Source organism: Neophocaena asiaeorientalis, unplaced genomic scaffold, assembly GCF_003031525.2.
Source record: "Neophocaena asiaeorientalis asiaeorientalis breed wild unplaced genomic scaffold, Neophocaena_asiaeorientalis_V1.1 scaffold500, whole genome shotgun sequence".
NCBI classification, from domain to species: domain Eukaryota; kingdom Metazoa; phylum Chordata; class Mammalia; order Artiodactyla; family Phocoenidae; genus Neophocaena; species Neophocaena asiaeorientalis.
Genome location: NW_020171810.1, coordinates 259,092 through 281,748, shown reverse-complemented (window position 1 = coordinate 281,748; position 22,657 = coordinate 259,092). Strand labels below are relative to the sequence as shown.

Below are 22,657 nucleotides of genomic sequence, written 5' to 3'. Positions count from 1 at the left end.
CAAGCTGTACATTTTAGGTATGTTCATTTCAATGCATACCAACTATACAGCTCAATTAAGTTTTAATAGAAATTGGCTTCACATAAAAATCTGAATCTCCTTTTCAGTAGAACTCTGCCAACCACAGGTTAACTCCATCACCTCTCCTTGTACATGGGAGGGATTCTGTTGCAGTAGCAATGAAGACTGGTGAGCAATGAAAGGTGTTTCCACTTGAGTTATCCAGGAACCCAGCCTGGGTCCTAAAAATCACATGCCTGGACTACACGACTTCCACTCTCATGCAGCTCCAAAATCACTGGTGGTTCTCACAACTGTCCTCATCTCAGGGTGACCTCTGAACCCATCAAAAATTCTGACATCCAGGACTCAACATTAGTCCCACAGAGCCCTGCAGTCTACCCTGGGAGGCCTTGGACAACAATGCCAATTAGACCACAACTGGAGTGAACACTATTCTCTGCCATGATACTATCCCCACTGAGGTATACAAAGTTTGCAACACTCACAAAACCTGTTCCTCTTCATCTGGACAGTTCAACATGGCTTTCAGCATCAGTCCAACAGTGAACAAAAACCAAGATGAAAGCGGGCTTAAATAATAGTCTTTATTATGGCATAGAGCAGAGCAAACTGAGGCAGATAGTTTCCAAAAAGGGTGACCTGGAGATAGAAAAATCCATCCCGAGCATGACATGAGACAATGCCACCAAAGAAGGTGCAAACCTCTGTGAGCCACCATCAGAACCCAGCCTGGATCTCCATGGTCAAAGGTGGTTAGGTCCTGTCTTAGCCAGTTGATGGAAGAGAAGGACAACACCTAAGTGCTCAGCCTATTAATGCTTCACTCCAGGGGACAGGAGAGCACAAAGGTCTACCTACCCTGACCACAGTGAGGTCACTAATGCCCAGTATGGGGATCATAGCAACAGAATTTTTAGTTGAGATACAGCTGCCCTGCTAAAGACTTAATTTTCCAGCCTCCCTTACAATCTATCCTGCTAGGCAGGGTGGAGCAAAAAGATAGCAGAAGCTTGAGTTCTGACACCATGGAGCTATCACAACTATCCGAGATAACTTAAATACACACTATACAGGAGAGAGGAATGAGCTTCTAACTTTTTAAAGCCACAAGCATTTTGGATCTGTTATAGCAGACTAAATATACTACCTCCTGGGTCACTGTGATGATTTCATGAGGTGATGTTTATAAGCACCACCTAGCCCAACACTTAACACTTAATAAGAGCTTAATAAATGATAGCTATCTGTTAACATCTAACAAAGGTTTTAGCCAAATGTAAACAAGTTAAAACTATGCAAAATAGTTTAATAAGCTAATATGTACAATAATATACCACTACACAACCATCAGAACGGCTAAAATTTTTAAAATGGAAAACATCAAATGCTGGCAAAAATGTGTAGCAACCAGACTCTTATAGAATTGCTGAAAGAATAAAATGGTATCACTTCTTTGGGAAAAAGTCTGGTAGATTCTTATAAGACTAAACATACTCCTACCTTGTGGCCTAGCAGTGCCACTCCTACATATTTCTCCCAAGAGAATGAAAAGGTATCTTTGCAAAAAAAGACTTGTATTAATAATGTACATAACAGTTTCTTTTTAATAGTAGTCAAAAACTGGAAACAAGCCAGGTGTCCAACAATAGGAGAATAAACAAACTGTGGTATATTCATACAATGAAATATTACTGATACATGCAATCACACAGACAAATCTCAAAAACAACATGCTGAGTCAAAGACAGCTTGAAAGTGTACATACTGTACAATTCCATTTATATGAAATTCTAGTATTGGCAAACTAATCTATGGTGGAAAAAAAAATCAAAACACTGTTGTGGGCTTCCCTGGTGGCGCAGTGGTTGAGAGTCCGCCTGCCGATGCAGGGGATGCGGGTCCGTGCCCCGGTCCGGGAGGATCCCGCGTGCTGTGAAGCGGCTGGGCCCGTGAGCCATGGCCGCTGGGCCTGCGCGTCCGGAGCCTGTGCTCCGCAACGGGAGAGGCCACAGTGGTGAGAGGCCCGCGTACCGCAAAAAAAACCCCAAAATAAAACAAAAAAAACACTGTTGCCTCTGGGAGACAGGGGGATTGGGTTTGACTGGAAAGGGACATGAAAGAACTTCTGGAGTAATGGTGATGTTCCATACTGGGATAAGGTTTTGAGTTACACAGATATATGCATTTATCAAAACTCAGCATATGTACATAAGATTTGTGAATTTTATTGTATATGAATTTTATTTGGTGGACAGAGCTAATGAAAATATTCTTCATTGGTAGGAGAGCCACACCTCTTGGGGATAATCTTAGTTTATGTCTATTGTCTCAGCTGTATCCCAGTTTAGAAAATAAGTTATATGGTCACTCTAACCACTGATCTTTCCAATTTTCTGGACTCCTGCTTTATATTGAAGAATTTCATTTCCCTCCCTTTTATACTATCATTTGCATGACCCAAATAATTTCTTAAGACTTACTAATAAAATAGTAAAACTGGAGTACTCACGGGTAGCCAAGGAAAAGGAGATTGAGGACTGAATGGCTTCGGAAGAGATTGACCAAGGTCCAACAGAGTACCCATCCACACAAAGTAAGTAGCACCAAGCGAGCTGATATGAGAACCATGTAGTGAATCATTGATGCTGCACCCGCCTTAGTGGCCTGTAAGTTTGGAAGCACCAAAAAGAAAAGCTTATAAGTGACTTTATTCAAAAGCAATGTGACTCAAGTAAGGACTTAGTAGATTTAGTGGAAGGTAAACTGTGGGGAAAAAAAAAAGAAAAAAAAGGAAGGAATGAAGAAGAAGAACTGTCCATCCGACCTTATCTTCCTCATTCTTGAAGATTCGATCTCCCCAGGGACAGTTAGCTGTTTCCTCCTTGAATTTGCATAGTACAAAGACCTCCTTTAAGTTCTTATGATATTGTCTAATTTATTTACACTGGGGCTTCTCAAAGTATGTTCCATGACCCACACTCATCAGAATTACTGGGGCTGCTTACTGAACATGCAAATTCCTACTGACTTTCACCACCAGATATAGGGAACAAAAATCACAAGTCAAGGAACCTGTATTTTAACAAACCAACGAGTGATTTTCATATACATAAAGATAGTGAGCCACTAATTTATCTGACTCCGGACTAGACTGCCATGGCCTAAACAGCAGCAACAGTGTTTCTATTTTTCCTTGAATCCTCCCCCCAATCTGTTTGCTGAATTAATGTTTAATAAATTACTGAAACTTCAAAAAATAATCAGATCTTCTTTGACAAATCCCTATATAAATGTTTCTTTTTTGATTTTTGCAAATATGAAAATAATGCATGATCATTACTTCTAGTTCTTTACATCACAGTTGTTCAAATATTCTTCTTTAATCCCAGATCTTTAAAACTGATTAAATATAGTAAGAAAACATACTTGTCTAAACATGAAGCTCTGCAATGTCATTTTCTTTCAAACTGAACTAGGAAGGAATGAGTGAAATGGAGGGGAAAATGACAGATTCTTATAACCTCTAAAATAGCATTGTCAGAACTCAGAAAAACAATTTTCTGGAGTCAACAGCACATGGGAAAGGAGAAGGAGTTTTTCAGGTCCCTCCTGTATATCCATTTCTTAGTTCACCCAACATACTACATAGCATATATAATATATACACAATATATACTATTTGTGTAGTTACTTATAAATGCAAAGAAGCAGTTGAATTAATACTACAGCCTGGGCCTTAAACTGTAGAGTAGGCTCAAGCTGTTCTCAGCCCAGCAGGACAAAGAGTTGCATATCACTCCCCTGATACATACCTCATGCCAATGTACCTCATGTGCCAAAGTCAAGGGAAGGCATCTAAGCCACTGGAATTACTCCATTGCCTCCATTCTCAAATGTTTAGGATTAGTAATAAATTTAAGTTTAATATTTGTCTTTCTTGGTTGGGCAGCCTCATAAAGACATCATAAGGACCTCAAAAAGAGGTCTTATTTGTCTTGGTTGCCACTGTATCCCCAGGACCTTGTGTAGTATCTGTCACATATAGGTAGCTCAAGAGCTTGGGGTTTGGAATAAGGCAAAAATGACAAATACATTCAAGCTCTGCTGCCCTGGTGACACTGGGATGAATGTGACGAGGCAAAGAGTATGTTGCTATTGGAGAGTAAATAACAGGAGATACTAACCTAGGGAGGGTCAAGATTAGTCCTATGCAAGTGTGGATGCTGTCATTTTAAAATTCTAAGTTTTAGTAAACTCAAACAAATGTCTCTTGCTAGCAACTCCACAAATGGTATATAAATAATTTCAAGTGAATGTTACTTGAAACAATGTTTTAGATGCAACTCTTTATTTACATACATACAACTCTTCTTAACAATAGTTACCTAAAATCTATCCTATTTTTACTGCAACTATCAAAATTAGAAAGATTGTACTGGAGAACTCAGAAGACAGAACTAAGCTCCTATTGGACAAATGAGATTTCTAACAGTTGAATTAGTATATCACACTTGAATTTTAAATATACTGTAAGAAAACCTTTTAAAAAAAACTAGCACAATTCATGTAAGAGTAAAGAAATTAATTTATAATTGCATTCAAATTATACTTGGACATTTCACATTTTCAACCTCTAACTAGCTCTAGCTACAAGTGATAGAATATAGTGAATGAGCTGTTACCTCTGAGATGAGGGCCCATACAAGCCTCCTCGCAAGCATCACTGTGATGAATGCTGCCAGGTGGTAATCAATGAGATGAAAATTCTATAAGAGAAACAAATAACTGTATCAGAAATATGTGTATCCAGTTGGAACTACTACATGAAGCGGTTTGCCCCCTCAAAAGACTGTCCTATATCATCTTACACTTAAAGACCACAGGAATTTGAGGGACCTTGAAGAGACTACCTACCTTCTACTTCTTTCATGACAAACTGCTTTAACTTTTCAAACACTATTTTAAACTATCTGGAATGTAACCTTCTCCTTTTTTGCAAGTTTACTGTATTAGAAGGAAAAGATTACAGTTTTGGGTTAACAAGTGATAACCTGCAGAATTATGGCAAGAATAATTATCTAAAATGCCATATTTATAATGAGTGTCAAAGTTAAATTCCCAGGCTTCAAGAGTTACTGTTGTTGGTCTCTCTTTATGAAAGCTTATATTAATCCAATTGGGCATCTACTAATCTAAACTCCCTACTCACTGATACATCAATACATTCAGTCTTTTCCCCTTAGCTTGATTTAAAAACATGTCTTATATTTGATCTCTTCTTCCTATAAAATGATAGCATTACCTAGATGCTATGTATGGTTCCTTCTAGTTCGAAGTCTGTATATATAACTGTGATAATAAACAAAATGAAAAATCAATAGCAAAAAGAAAGTTGCGATGTATTTTCATTTTGATGGTCAGAAGGTCTGTAAGTTTCCACAGTCCTCCTTCAAGAATTTCTCAACTTATTCAATAAATATGAACTAGACACCCACAGCGTGCCATGTAGTCTTCTAGATACTGAGGATACAATGCTGAAGAATGATAGACAAGATTCCTGCTCTCCTGGATCTTACTTTTTACTGCAGTGTGAGAGAGAAAGGGGATGGCAGAGATTACTAGTTGTTTCTTCTGCTATCACAAAATTTAACTGGACACTGACTCCTAGCTGACTAAAGGTTCATTTCTCAGCCTCCCTTGCAATAACTACTTGCGGCTAAGGGACACGAGGGAAAGTCATGTGTGTGACTTCCAAGCCATGCCCTTAAAGGAAAGAGCTGTCTCTTTCTGCTTTCCTCCTTCCTGCCAGCTGCATGTGATGACAGGAGTTGGAGCCTTTGGACCATGGTGTCTGAAAGCAGCACACTGGGTGGCAGAGCAACAGATACGAAGAGTTGCCACACTGGCCTTTTATCACCTACCTACTTTTTATACAATAGGGAAATAAACATCTGTTCTGTTTCAGACACCCTGTTACAGCAGTTAAACCCACATCTTTAATAATAAGTTGCTTAAGGGGGGAGGGCAATGACAATAAACAAACTAACAAGCAAAAGCATTTCAAATAGTTATGCTGCTGGTAAGAAATAAAACAATAATGACTGGGAAGGGAAGTGCAGAACCAATTTAGATTGGTGCTTAGGGAGGATATCTCTGAGAAAGTGGCACTTGGGCTGACAGCTGAATGACAAAAAAGCACAAGCCATGACAAGATCTGGGGGCAGAGAGCTCCAGGCAGAGGAAAAAGTAATCACACAGCCTCTAAGGCAGGGAAATATACGCCTGCTATGTCTGAAAATCAGCAAGAAGGCTGGAATGAGGTAATGAGCAATAAAAGATTGAGTTTATATATTTTTTCCTATGGGGAAGTCATAAGAGTGTTTTAGGCAAAGGGTGCCATGATTCTATTTGTATTTTAAAATTATCACGCTGATTGCTGAGTGGAAAATACTGTATTGGGGAAAGATCAGTTAAGAAGCTATTGCTTTCAATTCAGATGAGAAAACATGATTGACTGAACAGGGTCAGTAGCGATGGAGTGGCCAGATTTGGGATACATTTTAAAGGTAAAGCAGTCAGATTATCAAAAGAGTGGCTTACCATTCCTCAGACCATTTCCTTTTCCCTGTCTCTCTTTAAGTGTTTGGATTCTAACAATTATTTATCCCCTCTTAGTTTTGAGACTCCTCCCTGCTCATCCTACTCCTTCAAAATAATGGAAGCAAATACACTACAGGCCCTGGCTAATGTCTGGGGGTCTTATGTATCACCAATCCATCTAAGACATTTTTTATATCGAAAAATGTAAGTGCCTAACGTACTTCATTGTTAAGCAAATTCTGTTATATTCTAAATCATTGAAAACTAGTAATCTACTTATGATTAACTCTTTATAAACCAGAATATTTGATTAATCAAAGTGCTCCACTCCTGAATATTCTGAATAACTTACTACACCACTTTTAGCTTTTATGTTTCTTAGGGTTAAGACTCACTCAGCTAATTATCTGATAGCTAGAATGAAACTTTACATATTCAGGTGCCCACATTTTCTTTTTGATAATTATTAAGATCTTGAAAATGAAAACAAAAAACCATATATATAAATCTGACAAATTTCTGAGTCAGGCATGCCTAACAGAAGAAAACTTAAAAGAGACAAACCAATAGTTAAGACATAAGTCCCTTGGTGACCATCCCAGTCAAGCTGCCACCTGCCATGCTTGAATACCTTCAGTGGTGGGAAGCAATTAGGTCTGTAGCAGTCCATTCATCTTTAACAGCTCACTGATGCAGGCCCTCAGATTCATAGGCTAAAATCTTATTTGCTATTCCACATATGTTACTCTTAGCTCCACAATTAAATTTTAAGCTTTGTGTGATCAAGGATTATGTGTGGCAGATAAGTTAGCCAGTCCACATGGTAACCTCCTTTAAGTGTGTCTTCTTCTACTGTAGAGACTGGAAAGCTAAAAACTACATTTCCGAACTCTCCTGTAACTAAAGTTACTAGATTTGATTTAATGTCTGCCAATCACATAAACTGAGTAAAGTGGGGAGAGGGGCAGGGTAAAAGGCATCCATTTTTGGTGGTATGAGTCAGGCAAAGGAAGCATAATTCTGGAGTCAGCAGCCATAGCAGCACTGGCTCCCTCCATTTCAAGGCAACATTTATAAGGGACTTTCACAAGAACTCCTGTCAGAAATGGTTGACTGGGAAAAGAGCTCTTTGATTACCTTAAAATTCAGTAAGTGAGAAGTTTCCATGGGATGTCAAAGTGAAAAGAGTATAACAGAACTAACCAATGGTACTCATGGAGTAAACACAGAATAAATACAGGAAGCATAGCAGATAGGTCTGAATTTGAGTGTTCACTTTGTCACATGTGATTTTAAGCCAGTTTCATAACTTCTAGGTCTTATATTTCTCACTTATAAAATGGGAGTCTTAGAGTAGTACCTACCTGTTTTTAGAAAGAATAAATGAGATAATACTTGCAAATAACATAGTAAATATTTTAGCAAGTATTTGCCAATGTCATTGTTAAGATACTGAGGTATTTACTTATAAAACTATACAGCTGATGGCCATCATCAAAAAATCTAGAAACAATAAATGCTGGAGAGGATGTGGAGAAAAGGGAACACTCTTGCACTGCTGGTGGGAATGTGAATTGGTACAGCCACTATGGAGAACAGTATGGAGGTTCCTCAACAAACTACAAATAGAACTACCATATGACCCAGCAATCCCACTACTGGGCATATACCCTGAGAAAACCATAATTCAAAGAGTCATGTACCAAAATGTTCATTGCAGCTCTATTAACAAAAGCCAGGAGATGGAAACAACCTAAATGTCCATCATCGGATGAATGGATAAAGAAGATGTGGCACATATATACAATGGAATATTACTCAGCGATAAAAAGAAACGAAATTGAGTTATTTGTAGTGAGGTGGATGGACCCAGAGTCTGTCATACAGAGTGAAGTAGAGGTGGATGGACCCAGAGTCTGTCATACAGAGTGAAGTAAGTCAGGAAGAGAAGGACAAATACAGTATGCTAACACATATATATGGAATCAAAGGAAAAAAAAAATGTCATGAAGAACCTAGGGGTAAGATAGGAATAAAGACACAGACCTACTAGAGAATGGACTTGAGGATATGGGGAGGGGGAAGGGTAAGCTGGGACAAAGTGAGAGAGTGGCATGGACATATATACACTACCAAGTGTAAAATAGATAGCTAGGGGGAAGCAGCGCATAGCACAGGGAGATCAGCTCGGTGCTTTGTGACCACCCAGAGGGGTGGGATAGGGAGGGTGGGAGGGAGGGAGACGCAAGAGGGAAGAGATATGGGAACATATGTATATGTATAACTGATTCACTTTGTTATAAAGCAGCAACTAACACACCACTGTAAAGCAATCATATTCCAACAAAGATGTAAAAAAAAAAAAAAAACTATACAGCTGGAAGAAGCCTTAAAGATCATCTAATCCAACCTCATTTTACAATACCATGGCCAAAGAAGGATTTAAAATAAAAATGTTTATTCCCTTCTCATACTATCTTGAATATCTTGGTCCACATTTCCTTTCTATGTTCACCAGGCCAGGGAGGTTTTCTAATCATTTATAAGTGTCAGACACATACAATCTACCCAGGACAATAATCTTCTTTCTCCTGGAGCATATCTCCACTATCCACCCAAATCTGCCATTGCTGACCACTTACCTACTAGGTCACCTGACTATCCTGAACTGTTGTTTTATATACCTGTCTGTGGAGAACCCTCTGTGCATCAAGATTACCACAGCACACTAAATAACTGGAAGAGTTATAACTGCTGATGCACTTCAGCAGAGATGGCTAGTTCTTATCTCATTTTATTTTGGTAACAGAACCCAATTTTACTCAGGGTAACAATGAACCCAGCTAAGGTACTATACTGTCCAACCTCCCTTACAGTTAGGAGTGGGTACTTGTGAAAATGATGTGAGCCTGGCCTATAAGAAATTCTCCTTTATGCTTCCCTACATTCTTTCCCCTTTCTGGAGAACAGGGACAGACCACAGCCACCTTGGAGGCCACATGCTAGAAGATGGCAGAGTCTCCATCGGCCTGGGTGCCCTGCCAATGGAAGTGTGCTACTCTTGCCAACCAGGTCAACTGCCTCAGACTGTTACATGTTTGAGGCATTATACAATTTGCGGTTTATTTGTTACAGAAGCTATCACTATCCTCATATAGCCATCAAAAGGATAAAGTTCCTGGAATATAATCATACTTGCACCTTAAACTTTCAACAAATTTAACATGGTGTACAGAAAGCTAAATATTAAAACCCTTCTGTGATATGTTTATAATAAATTACTTAAATGTTTTCTGCATTTTCATTTATATTTTTACTACTTCTGGTTATGGACCAAAGCCAGATATTTAACTATCTTATGACATTATATTCTGAAGGTAATCTGTGCTTTAATATAAAAACATTTTATTCCAAGAAAAATTAAGAAAAATAATTTCTACACATAAGTTTTCCTACTAGTTTCCTGGCTAAGTAACATGAAGAACTTAAAGGCCTGTTAAGACTTACCAATGAAGTACAAGACGCAGGATGATTATAAGGATACCACCACACTGTTTTATATATGTTGATGTACTGAATGAACAGAGCAACCAGCAAGTAGATGAAAAAGAGAAATTCAAAGAGCAGGCTCCCATCCACAGGCAAATCAGGAATTTGGCAATGACGAACAGGACCTGGGGTGATTAAGGCTGTGATAGGTGGGACCGGAAGGCCAATAGCACTACCATTCCTAAAAAGAGAAAATTATGGTTAATTCAAATGGTGACATCTTTCAGTGTCAAAGAGCACAAAGGGGTTCTGCTTCCTTCTTCACCTACACTTTAACTGTTGGCCTTCCTCAAGACTCTATTCTGGGACCTTTTGCTCGTCTCTTTCCCCTCTGTACACTCTCTCTCCGTAATGTAATACATGGTCATGGCTTCCATTATCTCCTACATGCTGAAAACTAAAATTTCTCTCCAAAAAGCTCACCGCTGCATTTTAGATCCATGATATCAAGTTGTCTACTGGACATCTCTGTGGTTCTCCTCCTACAATCCTGACCCTAGTCCATGGCCCACCCAGTTAGCTGCCCAAATCAGAAACCTGGGAGTCATATTAGGAATTTTCTTCTCTAAATCATATATACTCCACTTTATAAATCTTTTTCCAAACTGCACTCTCCTCTCTAAACCCACTGCCTAAGTTCAAGGAGTTACCATTTTTCACTTGAACTACTGAGGTAATCCCTCTAAATTCAACTCTACTTTGACCAAATCCTCCAACCTGCCTTCAAAGATCTTTCTAAAGTGAAACTGATAGTGGACTCTCTTGCCTAAAACTCTTTAGTGGCTCTCCACTAATAGCATAATATCCAAAAATGTTTAGTCTGTCCTATGAGGCCCTCTGCTTAACAGACTACTCTCATCTCTTATCACTCCTCCACATGCACCCTATATACTACCCATGCTATTTGCTATCTGTTAATATACATGCTATTCCTTTGTATACACCATTCTTTTTACCAGCAATGCCCTCCACAATCACCTTTCTTAAAGTTTCACATACACATTTACAGACAAAATCCTTCAAGACTTTTAAAATGATCAAACATATCCTCTAAAAGCTTACTCTGACTCACTCAATCAAAACTGATTCATCTCTCCTCTGTGCCACCATTATACCTAAACTCTGCCTTTATTGCACTTTTCATAGTTATACAGTTTTTTTCATTATACTGTTATATAATTTTTTTGCATACATCTTTTTGTCTATCAGATCATAATCTTAAGGACAGAGACAGTACTTTTCCTAGTTCACTGCAAATACATACCTTTAGGCTGAGGAGACAGCAGACCAATACAGTCATTAAAAAGAGGGAGATCTCTTAAAACACAAATTAAAATGTAGAGATTTTAATCCCTATCTTCTTCTTGTTCTTTCTTCTAAGTGTTTTTGTAAGTCACAAATAGCTGGGCTATCTAAAATGATAAGATGAGGGATTTCCCTGGTGGTCCAGTGATAAAAGACTCCACACTCCCAATGCAGGGGGCCCGGGTTCAACACTGTCAGGGAACTAGAACCCGCATGATGCACCTAAAAGATCCTGCATGCTGCAACTAAAGATCCCACACACAGTAACGAAGATACTGTGTGCCACAACTAAGAGCTGGAGCAGCCAAATAAATAAATAAATTAAATGATAAGATGAGGGTAAGGAATAAAATTTCCCATTGTTTATATGCCTGTGAATAGAGATCTAAGGGTCTACTATTGCTAACAGAACAAGGGAAAGAGGCTTGGTTTGGTTATTTCCAAAGAAGATTCTAGAGAAGGAACAATATTACTGTTACCATTCTACTCTAAAATTTTCAAATATAGAATTCTACCATTAGTGTGTGACATTTACAGTACTTTAAGTGACTCATGGGAATATGAACTCTGCTCATTCTGAACAGTTAAGAATACCATGGCAGAGCGCTTCCCTGGTGGCGCAGTGGTTGAGTCTGCCTGCTGATGCAGGGGACACGGGTTCGTGCCCCGGTCTGGGAAGATCCCACATGCCGCAGAGCTGCTGGGCCCGTGAGCCATGGCCGCTGAGCCTGTGCTCCGCAACAGGAGAGGCCACAACAGTGAGAGGCCCGCGTACCGCAAAAAAAAAAAAAAAAAAAAAAAAAAAAATACCATGGCAGAAACTCAGAAGAACTAGAAGGGAAGAACAGGGATGGGGGGAGAGTCAGAAAAAATTATAAAAATTTCTTCCCCTCATTCTCAGGAGTACACTCCAATAGAACAAGCTTACCAAGGAGTAGGTTGTGATCTACAGTAGGTCTCAAAACCTTACTTGCTCAGTCATAAACCAATCATTAATACACCACTATCCTCTGACCTGTTCTGGGAGATGGGCCGCAGCACTGCATAACTCCAGGAGGTATTTTTCACACAGAATACAACATGAAAGGTGCCCTCTGGAGTTGTTCAAGTTGGTGAACTTGGAGAGAATTAATGCCAGCAGCCATTCTATTCCCTCATTCCATTTAATCATAAAATATGGAAACAAAAAATTCTGATGAGGAGCCTCTACTCTAGGATAAACTAAACATTCTCTAGAGCAAATAAAATTTCTTATTCCTCTTCAGTCAGAAGTACATGCTAAAATATCTGTTATGATTTAAAGGTTTTTATAGAATTTTCCTAAGTAAAGCAGATTAATTCTGCTGTTAACAAAGTTAATAACACTCTGGGCTTCAAGAAAAATATTAAAAACAAAATACAAAAGATCTATATTTGTGGAACTACCATATGATCCAGCAATCCCACTCCTGGGCATATATCCAGAGAAAACCATAATCCAAAAGGATACCTGCATCCCAATGTTCACTGCAGCACTGTTTACAATAGCCAAGACATGGAAGCAACCTAAACGTCCATTGACAGATGAATGGATAGAAAAGATGTGGTACATATATACAATGAATATTACTCAGCCATAAAAAAGAATGAAATAATGCCATTTGCAGCAGCGTGGATGGACCTAGAGATTGTCATACTAAGTGAAGTAAGTCAGACTCAGAAAGACAAATATCATATGATATTGCTTATATGTGGAATCTAAAAAAAGGTACAAATGAACTTATTTACAAAACATGGATGGGGGGAGAGTCAGAAAAAATTATAAAAATTTCTTCCCCTCATTCTCAGGAGTACACTCCAATAGAACAAGCTTACCAAGGAGTAGGTTGTGATCTACAGTAGGTCTCAAAACCTTACTTGCTCAGTCATAAACCAATCATTAATACACCACTATCCTCTGACCTGTTCTGGGAGATGGGCCGCAGCACTGCATAACTCCAGGAGGTATTTTTCACACAGAATACAACATGAAAGGTGCCCTCTGGAGTTGTTCAAGTTGGTGAACTTGGAGAGAATTAATGCCAGCAGCCATTCTATTCCCTCATTCCATTTAATCATAAAATATGGAAACAAAAAATTCTGATGAGGAGCCTCTACTCTAGGATAAACTAAACATTCTCTAGAGCAAATAAAATTTCTTATTCCTCTTCAGTCAGAAGTACATGCTAAAATATCTGTTATGATTTAAAGGTTTTTATAGAATTTTCCTAAGTAAAGCAGATTAATTCTGCTGTTAACAAAGTTAATAACACTCTGGGCTTCAAGAAAAATATTAAAAACAAAATACAAAAGATCTATATTTGTGGAACTACCATATGATCCAGCAATCCCACTCCTGGGCATATATCCAGAGAAAACCATAATCCAAAAGGATACCTGCATCCCAATGTTCACTGCAGCACTGTTTACAATAGCCAAGACATGGAAGCAACCTAAACGTCCATTGACAGATGAATGGATAGAAAAGATGTGGTACATATATACAATGAATATTACTCAGCCATAAAAAAGAATGAAATAATGCCATTTGCAGCAGCGTGGATGGACCTAGAGATTGTCATACTAAGTGAAGTAAGTCAGACTCAGAAAGACAAATATCATATGATATTGCTTATATGTGGAATCTAAAAAAAGGTACAAATGAACTTATTTACAAAACAGAAATAGAGTCACAAATGTAGAAAACAAACTTATGGTTACTGGGGGAAAGGAGGTGGAGGGATAAATTGGGATTGGGATTGATATATACACACCACTATATATAAAACAGATAATAAGGACCTACTGTACAACACAGGGAACTCTACTCAGTACCCTATAATGACCTATATGGGAAAAGAGTGGATATCTGTGTATGTATAACTGACTCACTTTGCTGTGCAGCAGAAACTAACACAACATTGTAAATCAACTGTCCTCCGATAAAAATTTAAAAAAAAAAAAAAAAAAGGATGTCCTCAATCCTCCTCCCCCATACTTGGAAAAGCGCTGCTCTTCTGTACACCCATTAAATTCTGTCCCTAGTTCCCTTATCACACTTATCATTCATACAGTATTGAAATATTCTCTCCCCTGGTAGACAGTAAACCACGTGTAATCAGAAATCAAGATGTTAGGGAACTACTGACCAAAACAACTCACCTTGGCCAGACACAATAATAACTGCTTGCATGAGTTATCTCGTAACAGGAGATCCCAATAAGGAACATGGTGCTGCTGCTGAAAACTAACTGGGAGAATTTGGGAGGGGCCAAAAAGAGGGAGGAGATGCCAGCCCATAATATGTCCTGCCAACCTCCCAGAAACCCTCATGCTAGAATCCATCTTGGCTGAGAGATACGTGCATCACCAGGAAGTACCGAGTCAGACCAAATATGGCACAAGCAAGATGACTGGCTAGAGACAACCCAGAAAGCTAACCCCATTACCATAAAACCTGAGACTGCGAGCCAAGTAGCAGAGCAGTTTTCCTGGGTTCCCTTACCCTGCTGCTCTCTGTCCGGGTGCCCCTTCCAAATAAAGTCTTTTGCTTTGTCAGTTAAAAAAAAAAAATCTGTTATTTGTGATAACCTATACAGCCTTGGCTATTATACTTCAAGCCAAAAGACAGAGACAAACATCAAATATAGTGATCCAGAGAATCAGTTGGAAAGAGGAAAGTAATTCTATATGTTAAAAGTTTGAGAGGAAATATGATCAAAGATCTTATAACCAAAAAAAAAAAAAAAGAGCTAAAATAAATAGACTTGGTCAATACATCTCAGAAAATTAATTACGGAGGTATCATTTAAGAAAAATTAAAAGTATTGTTCCTAGGGCTTCCCTGGTGGCGCAGTGGTTAAGAATCCGCTTGCCAATGCAGGAGACATGGGTTCGATCCCTGGGCCAGGAAGATCCCACATGCCGCGGAGCAACTAAGCCCATGTGCCACAACTACTGAGTCTGCGCTCTAGACCCTGCAAGCCACAACTACTGAGCCTACGTGCCACAACTACTGAAGCCCATGCACCTAGAGCCCATGCTCCACAACAAGAGAAGCCACTGCGATGAGAAGCCTGCGCACCGCAACGAAGAGTAGTCCCTATTCGCCACAACTAGAGAAAGCCCGCATGCAGCAACAAAGACCCAACACAAACAAAAATAAAATAAATTAAAAAAAAAAAGTATTGTTCCTCTGAAAGAATATAAAACAGATTCAAGAAGAGCAAAGTGACACAAATGTTTGAGATACAATGTGGGAGAGTTCCAGTCCCAGATATCCCACTAACCAGTTGTGGTTTTTGAGAAAGTAACTTTATACCCCTGAGCCTCAGTTTCTTCATCTATAATACAAGGGTTGGAAAAGATTCTCTTCAAAGAACTCTTCTCAATGCTATCACTGAATATTCTCTTTCAAACTGTGTTGCAGGTCCCCAAGACCATGCCTAAGCCTGATGATTCACTAGCAGGACTCACAGGACTGCACATATAGTCATGTTCATGGCTTCGATGTATAACAGCAAAAGAATACAAATCAAAACTAGCAGATAGGGGCTTCCCTGGTGGCGCAGTGGTTGAAAGTCCGCCTGCCGATTTAGGGGACACGGGTTCGTGCCCCAGTCCGGGAAGATCCCACATGCCGCAGAGTGGCTAGGCCCATGAGCCATGGCCGCTGAGCCTGCGCTTCCGGAGCCTGTGCTCTGCAACGGGAGAGGCCACAACAGTGAGAGGCCCGCGTACCGCAAAAAAAAAACAAAACAAAAAACTAGCAGATGGAAAAGGTACCAGGCAAAGTCCGGAGGAAACCAGGTGCAGACTTCCAAGAGTCCCTTCTCAGTGGAGTCATATAGGATGCACTTAACTCCTTCAGCAACTAGTTATGACAACATGTGTGAAGTGCTGTCTACCAGGGAGCTTCATTAGAGACTGAGCAGGCAAGGTTTTTTACTGGAGACTAGCCACGTAAATACTCTTTACCTAGCACTACCAAAATTCCAGACTCCCAAAAGGAAAGCAGATGATCAGCATAACAATCCTTAGAAAGGACTGCATAGGAGGCTGGCATCTGGGAACCTGACTGGTAAACAGTCCCCTCCACTGATACAAAAGCTTCCCTAAATAATAAGAGTGCCTAAACTATTTGTGCAAACAATATGAATTATGGTGAACCCTGCTTTGTCCTTGTATGCAGGAAAGAGTTAACATAGCAGACCTAAGACTGGCTTTTACGGAGCTAGCAAGCAGCACATTTTAGGTAAGCAAACGGATAAAGCAAGAAAAATTTAAAGGAATAAAAAAGAACTAAAAGGGATAGAGAAAGCAGTGATCATTCGGACATGCTCAGGTGATATTATTAACTAAGCATACAAGAACAAAACAAAGAAAAAAATCACTCTTAGTCCTTCTCAAATAAGATTCTCCCTCAACTAAAAGCTCTCTAAAAACTCAGCAGTTCACAGTATATCCTCCTTCTTTAGATGGCAATCATCTAAGCACATAGTCCCAAGAACAAATCCCTGCTCCCCACAGGTAGAAAGCAGGACAGGATGGATTTCAATTCTGATTGTGTCACCAAACTACCTCTTTGACATTTTCAAGTTTAACTTCAAACAGGTCACAAACACCTAACAAACAGGGGCAAATGCTCTCTTCTTCTGCTGATTTCTGTCTTGCAGAATCAAGTATAATATCCAAAATTACATCACACTTAAGCAATTGTCTATATATCTCTTCAATACTCTACAGACACTCCAGAAATGAGTTCTCTGCATCTGGACATTGTCTTTCTTTATACACATCCTTCCTAAAATCATATTCTAGGCTATCTAACACTGGTTTTATCCACACTTTTTATACCCTTTCCCCAGGTCTTGTAAAACAACCTGTTCTATGCTGCTTCTTTCCCATCAAGAAACAAATATAGGACTGTCTGTCTTCTTCCAAAATAACCCCTATAGGTAAAAATGTCACAAAATAATCCCTCATAATAGCTTTAGTGACTTTTCAAAACATGAGCAACTATTATTTTTCACTTTATTCTAATCTGTTGAAAAATAAGTCCTTCTCCCCACCAACACCATTAATTGCTAAAGAAATATATGTTAAGGGAGGAAAGTTGATGGAGAATGGTAGATCAAGGCAACCATAACTAGAACCTGGAAAGCCAGGATAGAAGAGCTACAAGGAAGACAGATCACATGCTCAGAGCTAAACTCATTTAAGAGCAGAGGTATTTTCTAAATGTTCTTAGTTCTTCCCAGTATTCTATCTGCAGACTTAAGTACATGCAGAACCATCTGAGAATGTGGTTTTCAGCTCTTTTTAAATAGCAGAACAGTTCATATTCCCTCCCCCAAAAGATATTTTACATGGTATCCTAATATTTAAAATACACAGGAGAAAAAGTTAGTCTCATTAAGAGAGAACTGGGAAACCTAAAGCCTAGACTACTAGGCCTGAATGACTTTTTCTCCCTTCTTTGTGCTCCTACAGCAGCCCAAAACACTGAGGAGGGTTTCCATGGGACGGTATGAGAATCTAATCTAATCTAAGAATCTAGGGAAATCCTCAAAGTCAAAGTAAATGAACAAAGAACTACCCCCAAAAAAAAAAAAAAAAAAAAAAAAAAAAGAACTACTGGAGTTAATACAGAGGCAGAGTTAGAATACTGTAGCTAGCTAGAATCTTAGCTAGGGACAGCTATGATTTTCTACTGCAATTTGAAAGTACTGAATCACTAAACTGATGGTCAGTATGTATTAGTAAAATTAAAGCATGAACTTCAAATATCCTTCATCTCAGTATCTATGTTGGATAGTACCTTTCCTCAAGAGCTTTTTCACAGTCTCATTTTTTCATTTTTCTTTATTAAAAAAAATAAAACAACACATGTTATTTGTAGAAATTTTGGAAAATTCAGAGTAAAGTTTTTAAAAGTTACTGCAATTTACTACTTCATTTATTTCCAAGCAGAAAGTACTTATTTATGAAGCAGAAAGTATTACCGTTTTTAAAATGAGGAAATCCAAAGAACAGGAGAGTAAAAATATTACTCTAGGATAAATTATAAGTACTCTGTATGCATATGTAAATATAAAATTTGGATTGAAAATTAGTATAATGAGAATCAGCCTGGAAAGTCCCTTCAAACTGGAATTTCAGGGAGAGCCCCACTGAAATGACAAGATCAGAAATGATTCTGAAGACAGAGTAGAGCTTGGGGTGGAAGGTGAGAAAGAAAGAAGGGCAGGCCAGAAAGAGAAAGTGCACAAATAACATCAGGAGGGCCTGAAAAGACAAGAGTAGTACTGACTGCTAGCTGTGAAAAATAGAATCCAGGCCAGAGAAAACTCTATTCAGGGAGGAAGCAGAAAAAAAAAATTATCTTGACCAAACAATCCAGTAAAAGCCATCTCTTTCTACTGCTACATGATTGAACCTCCTGATGAAATGAGTTATCCTGGATAATTTTAGAAATAATTCATTCTAACTTTTGAAAATTAGGAATAGAGATAAATTTCCATTGAGAAAATCAAATTCTTTATTCTCGTACATGACACAAATCTTAAGATGTTTAGGCTACAGCTGATAGTTTATTCATTTCATTTTGAACAAAATAATTTTTAAGACCCTGGACAGAATATGACAATTTTAGAATCACATGTTAACTGTCTATTTTAATTTGCCCTCCCCAAAAAAGAATGCTAGTAAGTAGTTAAACCATCATATTCATCTTGAACTGTAATTTATTTCTCTCTTCTTTTAATAGCTGAAAAAAAGGGTGATGACTAGAATTTGGATTATCAGCCATAAGTATGAATCAGCCTGTTTTCACTTTGTGGGCATCACAACTTTCTATCTCCAAAGTATTCTGAAATACTTCGTTTTCAATCTTTAGGGTCAGGATTTCTACTTCAGTGTCAGAAAACAATCTTGATAAGCAAATATCTGAATAGTCTGTATTAGTCTTCTGTATTAGCCTTACTGATCATAGGATATTACAAATTACGCAAAGTCTTATTTCTTCTTTACCTGTTTCTCAGGCCTGTTCCATTGCCACAGCCCCCACCAACCAAAGTCTGCAAAGAAGGTAAAGCTGAACGGCTTAGCTGCTGCCGACTAGGGCCCCTCCTTCCACCGGGCATGTCCAGGAACCAGTCTGCTTCCAGTGCCACCTGTAGCTGCAACCCAGGTTAACGGTTGTCAGCCTGTTTCAACACTGAACAAAAAGAGACATTTAAATATCAGTTTACTATTTTTAAAGTAGGCAGTGTAACAAAACAACCAGAAAAGCTGAGTGAGCAGACCTTGTAAAACCAGATTGTCAAACAAATGCTCCCAATGTCTATTACCTAGTTTATTCTAATGAAAGGACTACTCAGCCTCCAATGGGTCAGAAGCCTAAGTTCTAATCTAAGCTCTGTTTGAAAGATATTACAATCAGGTAGAAATTTACAAGAAACATTGAATATATACATTTCCAGTTCAAAAGTAGTATTTCACAGGGACTTCCCTGGTGGTGCAGTGGTTGAGAGTCCGCCTGCCGATGCAAGGGACGCGGGTTCGTGCCCCGGTCCGGGAAGATCCCACATGCCGCGGAGCGGCTGGGCCCGTGAGCCATGGCCGCTGAGCCTGCGCGTCCGGAGCCTGTGCTCCGCAACGGGAGAGGCCACAGCAGTGAGAGGCCCGCGTACCGCTAAAGAAAAAGTGGTATTTCACAATAAGCCACTTGAAATGCAGAAGAATCAGCACTGTCCAAAATGTTAGGTTTCGTTATCAAGGGAATCTAGATTCTGAGATCAATTCTTATTATGACTTCCTAATATCTGACTTCTTATTATCTGACTTGGAAGCATTTAACCTCTGAGTTTGTTTCCTCATCAGAAAAAAAAGCGTTCCTTGTCCTACAGAGGTGGTTGTCAGGACTGACAAAGATGCCTGAAAGTACATCAGAAGGTCTTTTAACGCTTTAAAAGTAAAACTGTTCAAGTGGTATTCCACATGTTAGAGTGAAAATACTGGAAAGAGCTCAAGTGGATGACTACTCCAGAAAAACTGATGTAAAATCATTTAGAAATTACTGAAACTGCAGGATTAAAAGACAAGTAATACATAAAGACCATCACTGAAAAGAAACTGTTTTTATCAATCTGTGGCAAAATCACGGCTCCGCCAATATGGATACCAAAAATCTGTTTCCTAAACAATACAACTTAAAAACTGAAGAAAGACACCGTGGAAAAACCCTGGTTTTCAAAACGTTACAGCAGATATCCTCTGTTCCCTATTCCTAACAGCTTTCGGCTGCAGATTAACAAACGCCAGGTGAGGCAAAGCATTCAAACCGTTGAATGTAGAGGCAGCTGGTCCTTGCTCAATTAACCAGCAAAGGGTAAGAAAAGTGTGGAGCAAAAAAATTGGGACGGAAGAGGACGAGAGGATGGGGTGGGGAAAGGTGGGCGGCGAGAGGACCACAAACTTCAATAGACTGGCCCCTAAGAGGGGATGACAAAGCGGCCCCCGCCGCGCAACCTGGAGGGCCGAAGCAGGCCAGGGACAATCGGACAGCGCGGCAGCTCGGTAATACTCACGCATGGAGGAGGCCAGGCCAGTGGGGAAGGATCCCTGGGAGGAGGCGGCTTTACAGGCTGGACCCCAGGCAAGAGAACTCCCTGCCCAGGTTGAGGCGCTACAAACCAGTTGCTTGCCCGCGGGTCGTCCCCTCCCGGAGAGTCGAGAAAAAGTGTCCTGGCTTCGCGCTGCCAGACCCAGACACCGAGTCAGTGCCAGAGTCAGAGCCAGAGCTAAAGCTAGAGGCAGAGACCGGCCCCGTCAGCACTCACCCTCAGCCTCCATTACCACGGAGCTGAGCAGACGTGGCAGCGCACAGTGGTGACGTCAGCTCCGCGACGGCCCACCGCCCCAGCCGCGAACAGGCCCCGGAACTACACGAGAGCCAGGGAGGGAGCACCGCACCACGTCTTGCGTGCACCTGCGCAGTGGAACTCGCCTTCTCCGCTGGTGTCGCGGTCCCGCCTTCCCCGCTAGTACTAACCAACGTATTTCCTCCCAAGCTCCAACGACGTGCGGACAACCATGTTAGGGCTTATTCCTGTTATCTCATGGACTCCAAGGAACAACCGTGTTCAAGTTATCAACCCCCTTTTTACAGATGGGGGAGGTTGGGAGACATCACCTGAGCTCAAGTCACTGCTAGGTAAAGGAGATGGAGCCGCGAAGTCGTGCTTCAGCAACAAATCTTGCGCTTATTTTATGTTAAAAGGACTAGGTAGATGGTGGAGTTACAAAAGTGAATATCCCAAAGAGCTCACAGTCTAGTAGAAGAAACAATACACCAGGAAAACACAGTAATTACAATTTATTACAATAAATATAACATTAAAAGTATGCCCAAGGGGACTTCCCTGGTGGCACAGTGGTTAAGAATCCACCTGCCAATGCACGAGACAAGGGTTCGATCCCTGGTCCGGGAAGATCCCACATGCCTTGGAGCAACTAAGCCTGTGTGCCACACCTACTGAGCCCGTGTGCCACAACTAATGAAGTCTGTGCACCTAGAGCCCATGCTCTGCAACAAGAGAAGCCACCCCAATGAGAAGCCTGCACACCCCAAGAAGAGTAGCCCCAGCTCGTGGCAACTAGAGGAAGTCCGCGTGCAGCAACGAAGACGCAACACAGCCAAAAATAAATAAATAATTTTTTTTTTTTTTTAAAAAGTATGCCCAAAGTCCAGAGACAGCATGCAAGACACGGTACTAAGCTCTGTGGGTTGTGGTGTCAATCCCAAGAAAATCTTCACAGAGAGCTTGGGGTTTAAAGACAAGACTGCAAGAACGAATAAGCCGTTTCATTTACACTTTCCTTTATATAACATATATAGCTGTATACCTATACTGAACAGCAAAATGTTGACCACTGTTTTTTTCCCTGAGTCACCCCAACTGTTATAAACTGCTATTACAAAGAGATGTGTGCTATAAACTATCTGCAACCCTTTGGGGTCTAACAGTACTGTACACATTCAGGTGCTCAACAAATCTATGCTATTTAGTAGGAAGCAGTTCGAGGTTGTGAAAGAACTACTAGCCTGGGTTGTGCCCGTAACTGTGAATCTGTGGGCGAAAAACATCCTCTCTGGCCT

At 39.9% G+C, this 22,657-nt stretch overlaps 1 protein-coding gene across 1 annotated transcript in view; it reads right to left on the bottom strand.

Annotated features, from left to right (window-relative positions):
* TMEM39A (transmembrane protein 39A) overlaps nt 1-21,372 on the bottom strand; it is a 31,164-nt gene extending 9,792 nt beyond the window's left edge. Inside the window, exons 1-5 of the mRNA XM_024766038.1 lie at nt 21,087-21,372; nt 19,528-19,714; nt 10,132-10,354; nt 4,707-4,790; nt 2,534-2,688 (exon numbers count right to left, since the gene is read on the bottom strand). Of these exons, the coding sequence (XP_024621806.1) occupies nt 2,534-2,688; nt 4,707-4,790; nt 10,132-10,354; nt 19,528-19,640 (575 nt within the window). The 5' untranslated portion in view covers nt 19,641-19,714; nt 21,087-21,372. The remainder of the gene's footprint in view (nt 1-2,533; nt 2,689-4,706; nt 4,791-10,131; nt 10,355-19,527; nt 19,715-21,086) is intronic.
* Nucleotides 21,373-22,657: the final 1,285 nt, after the last annotated feature.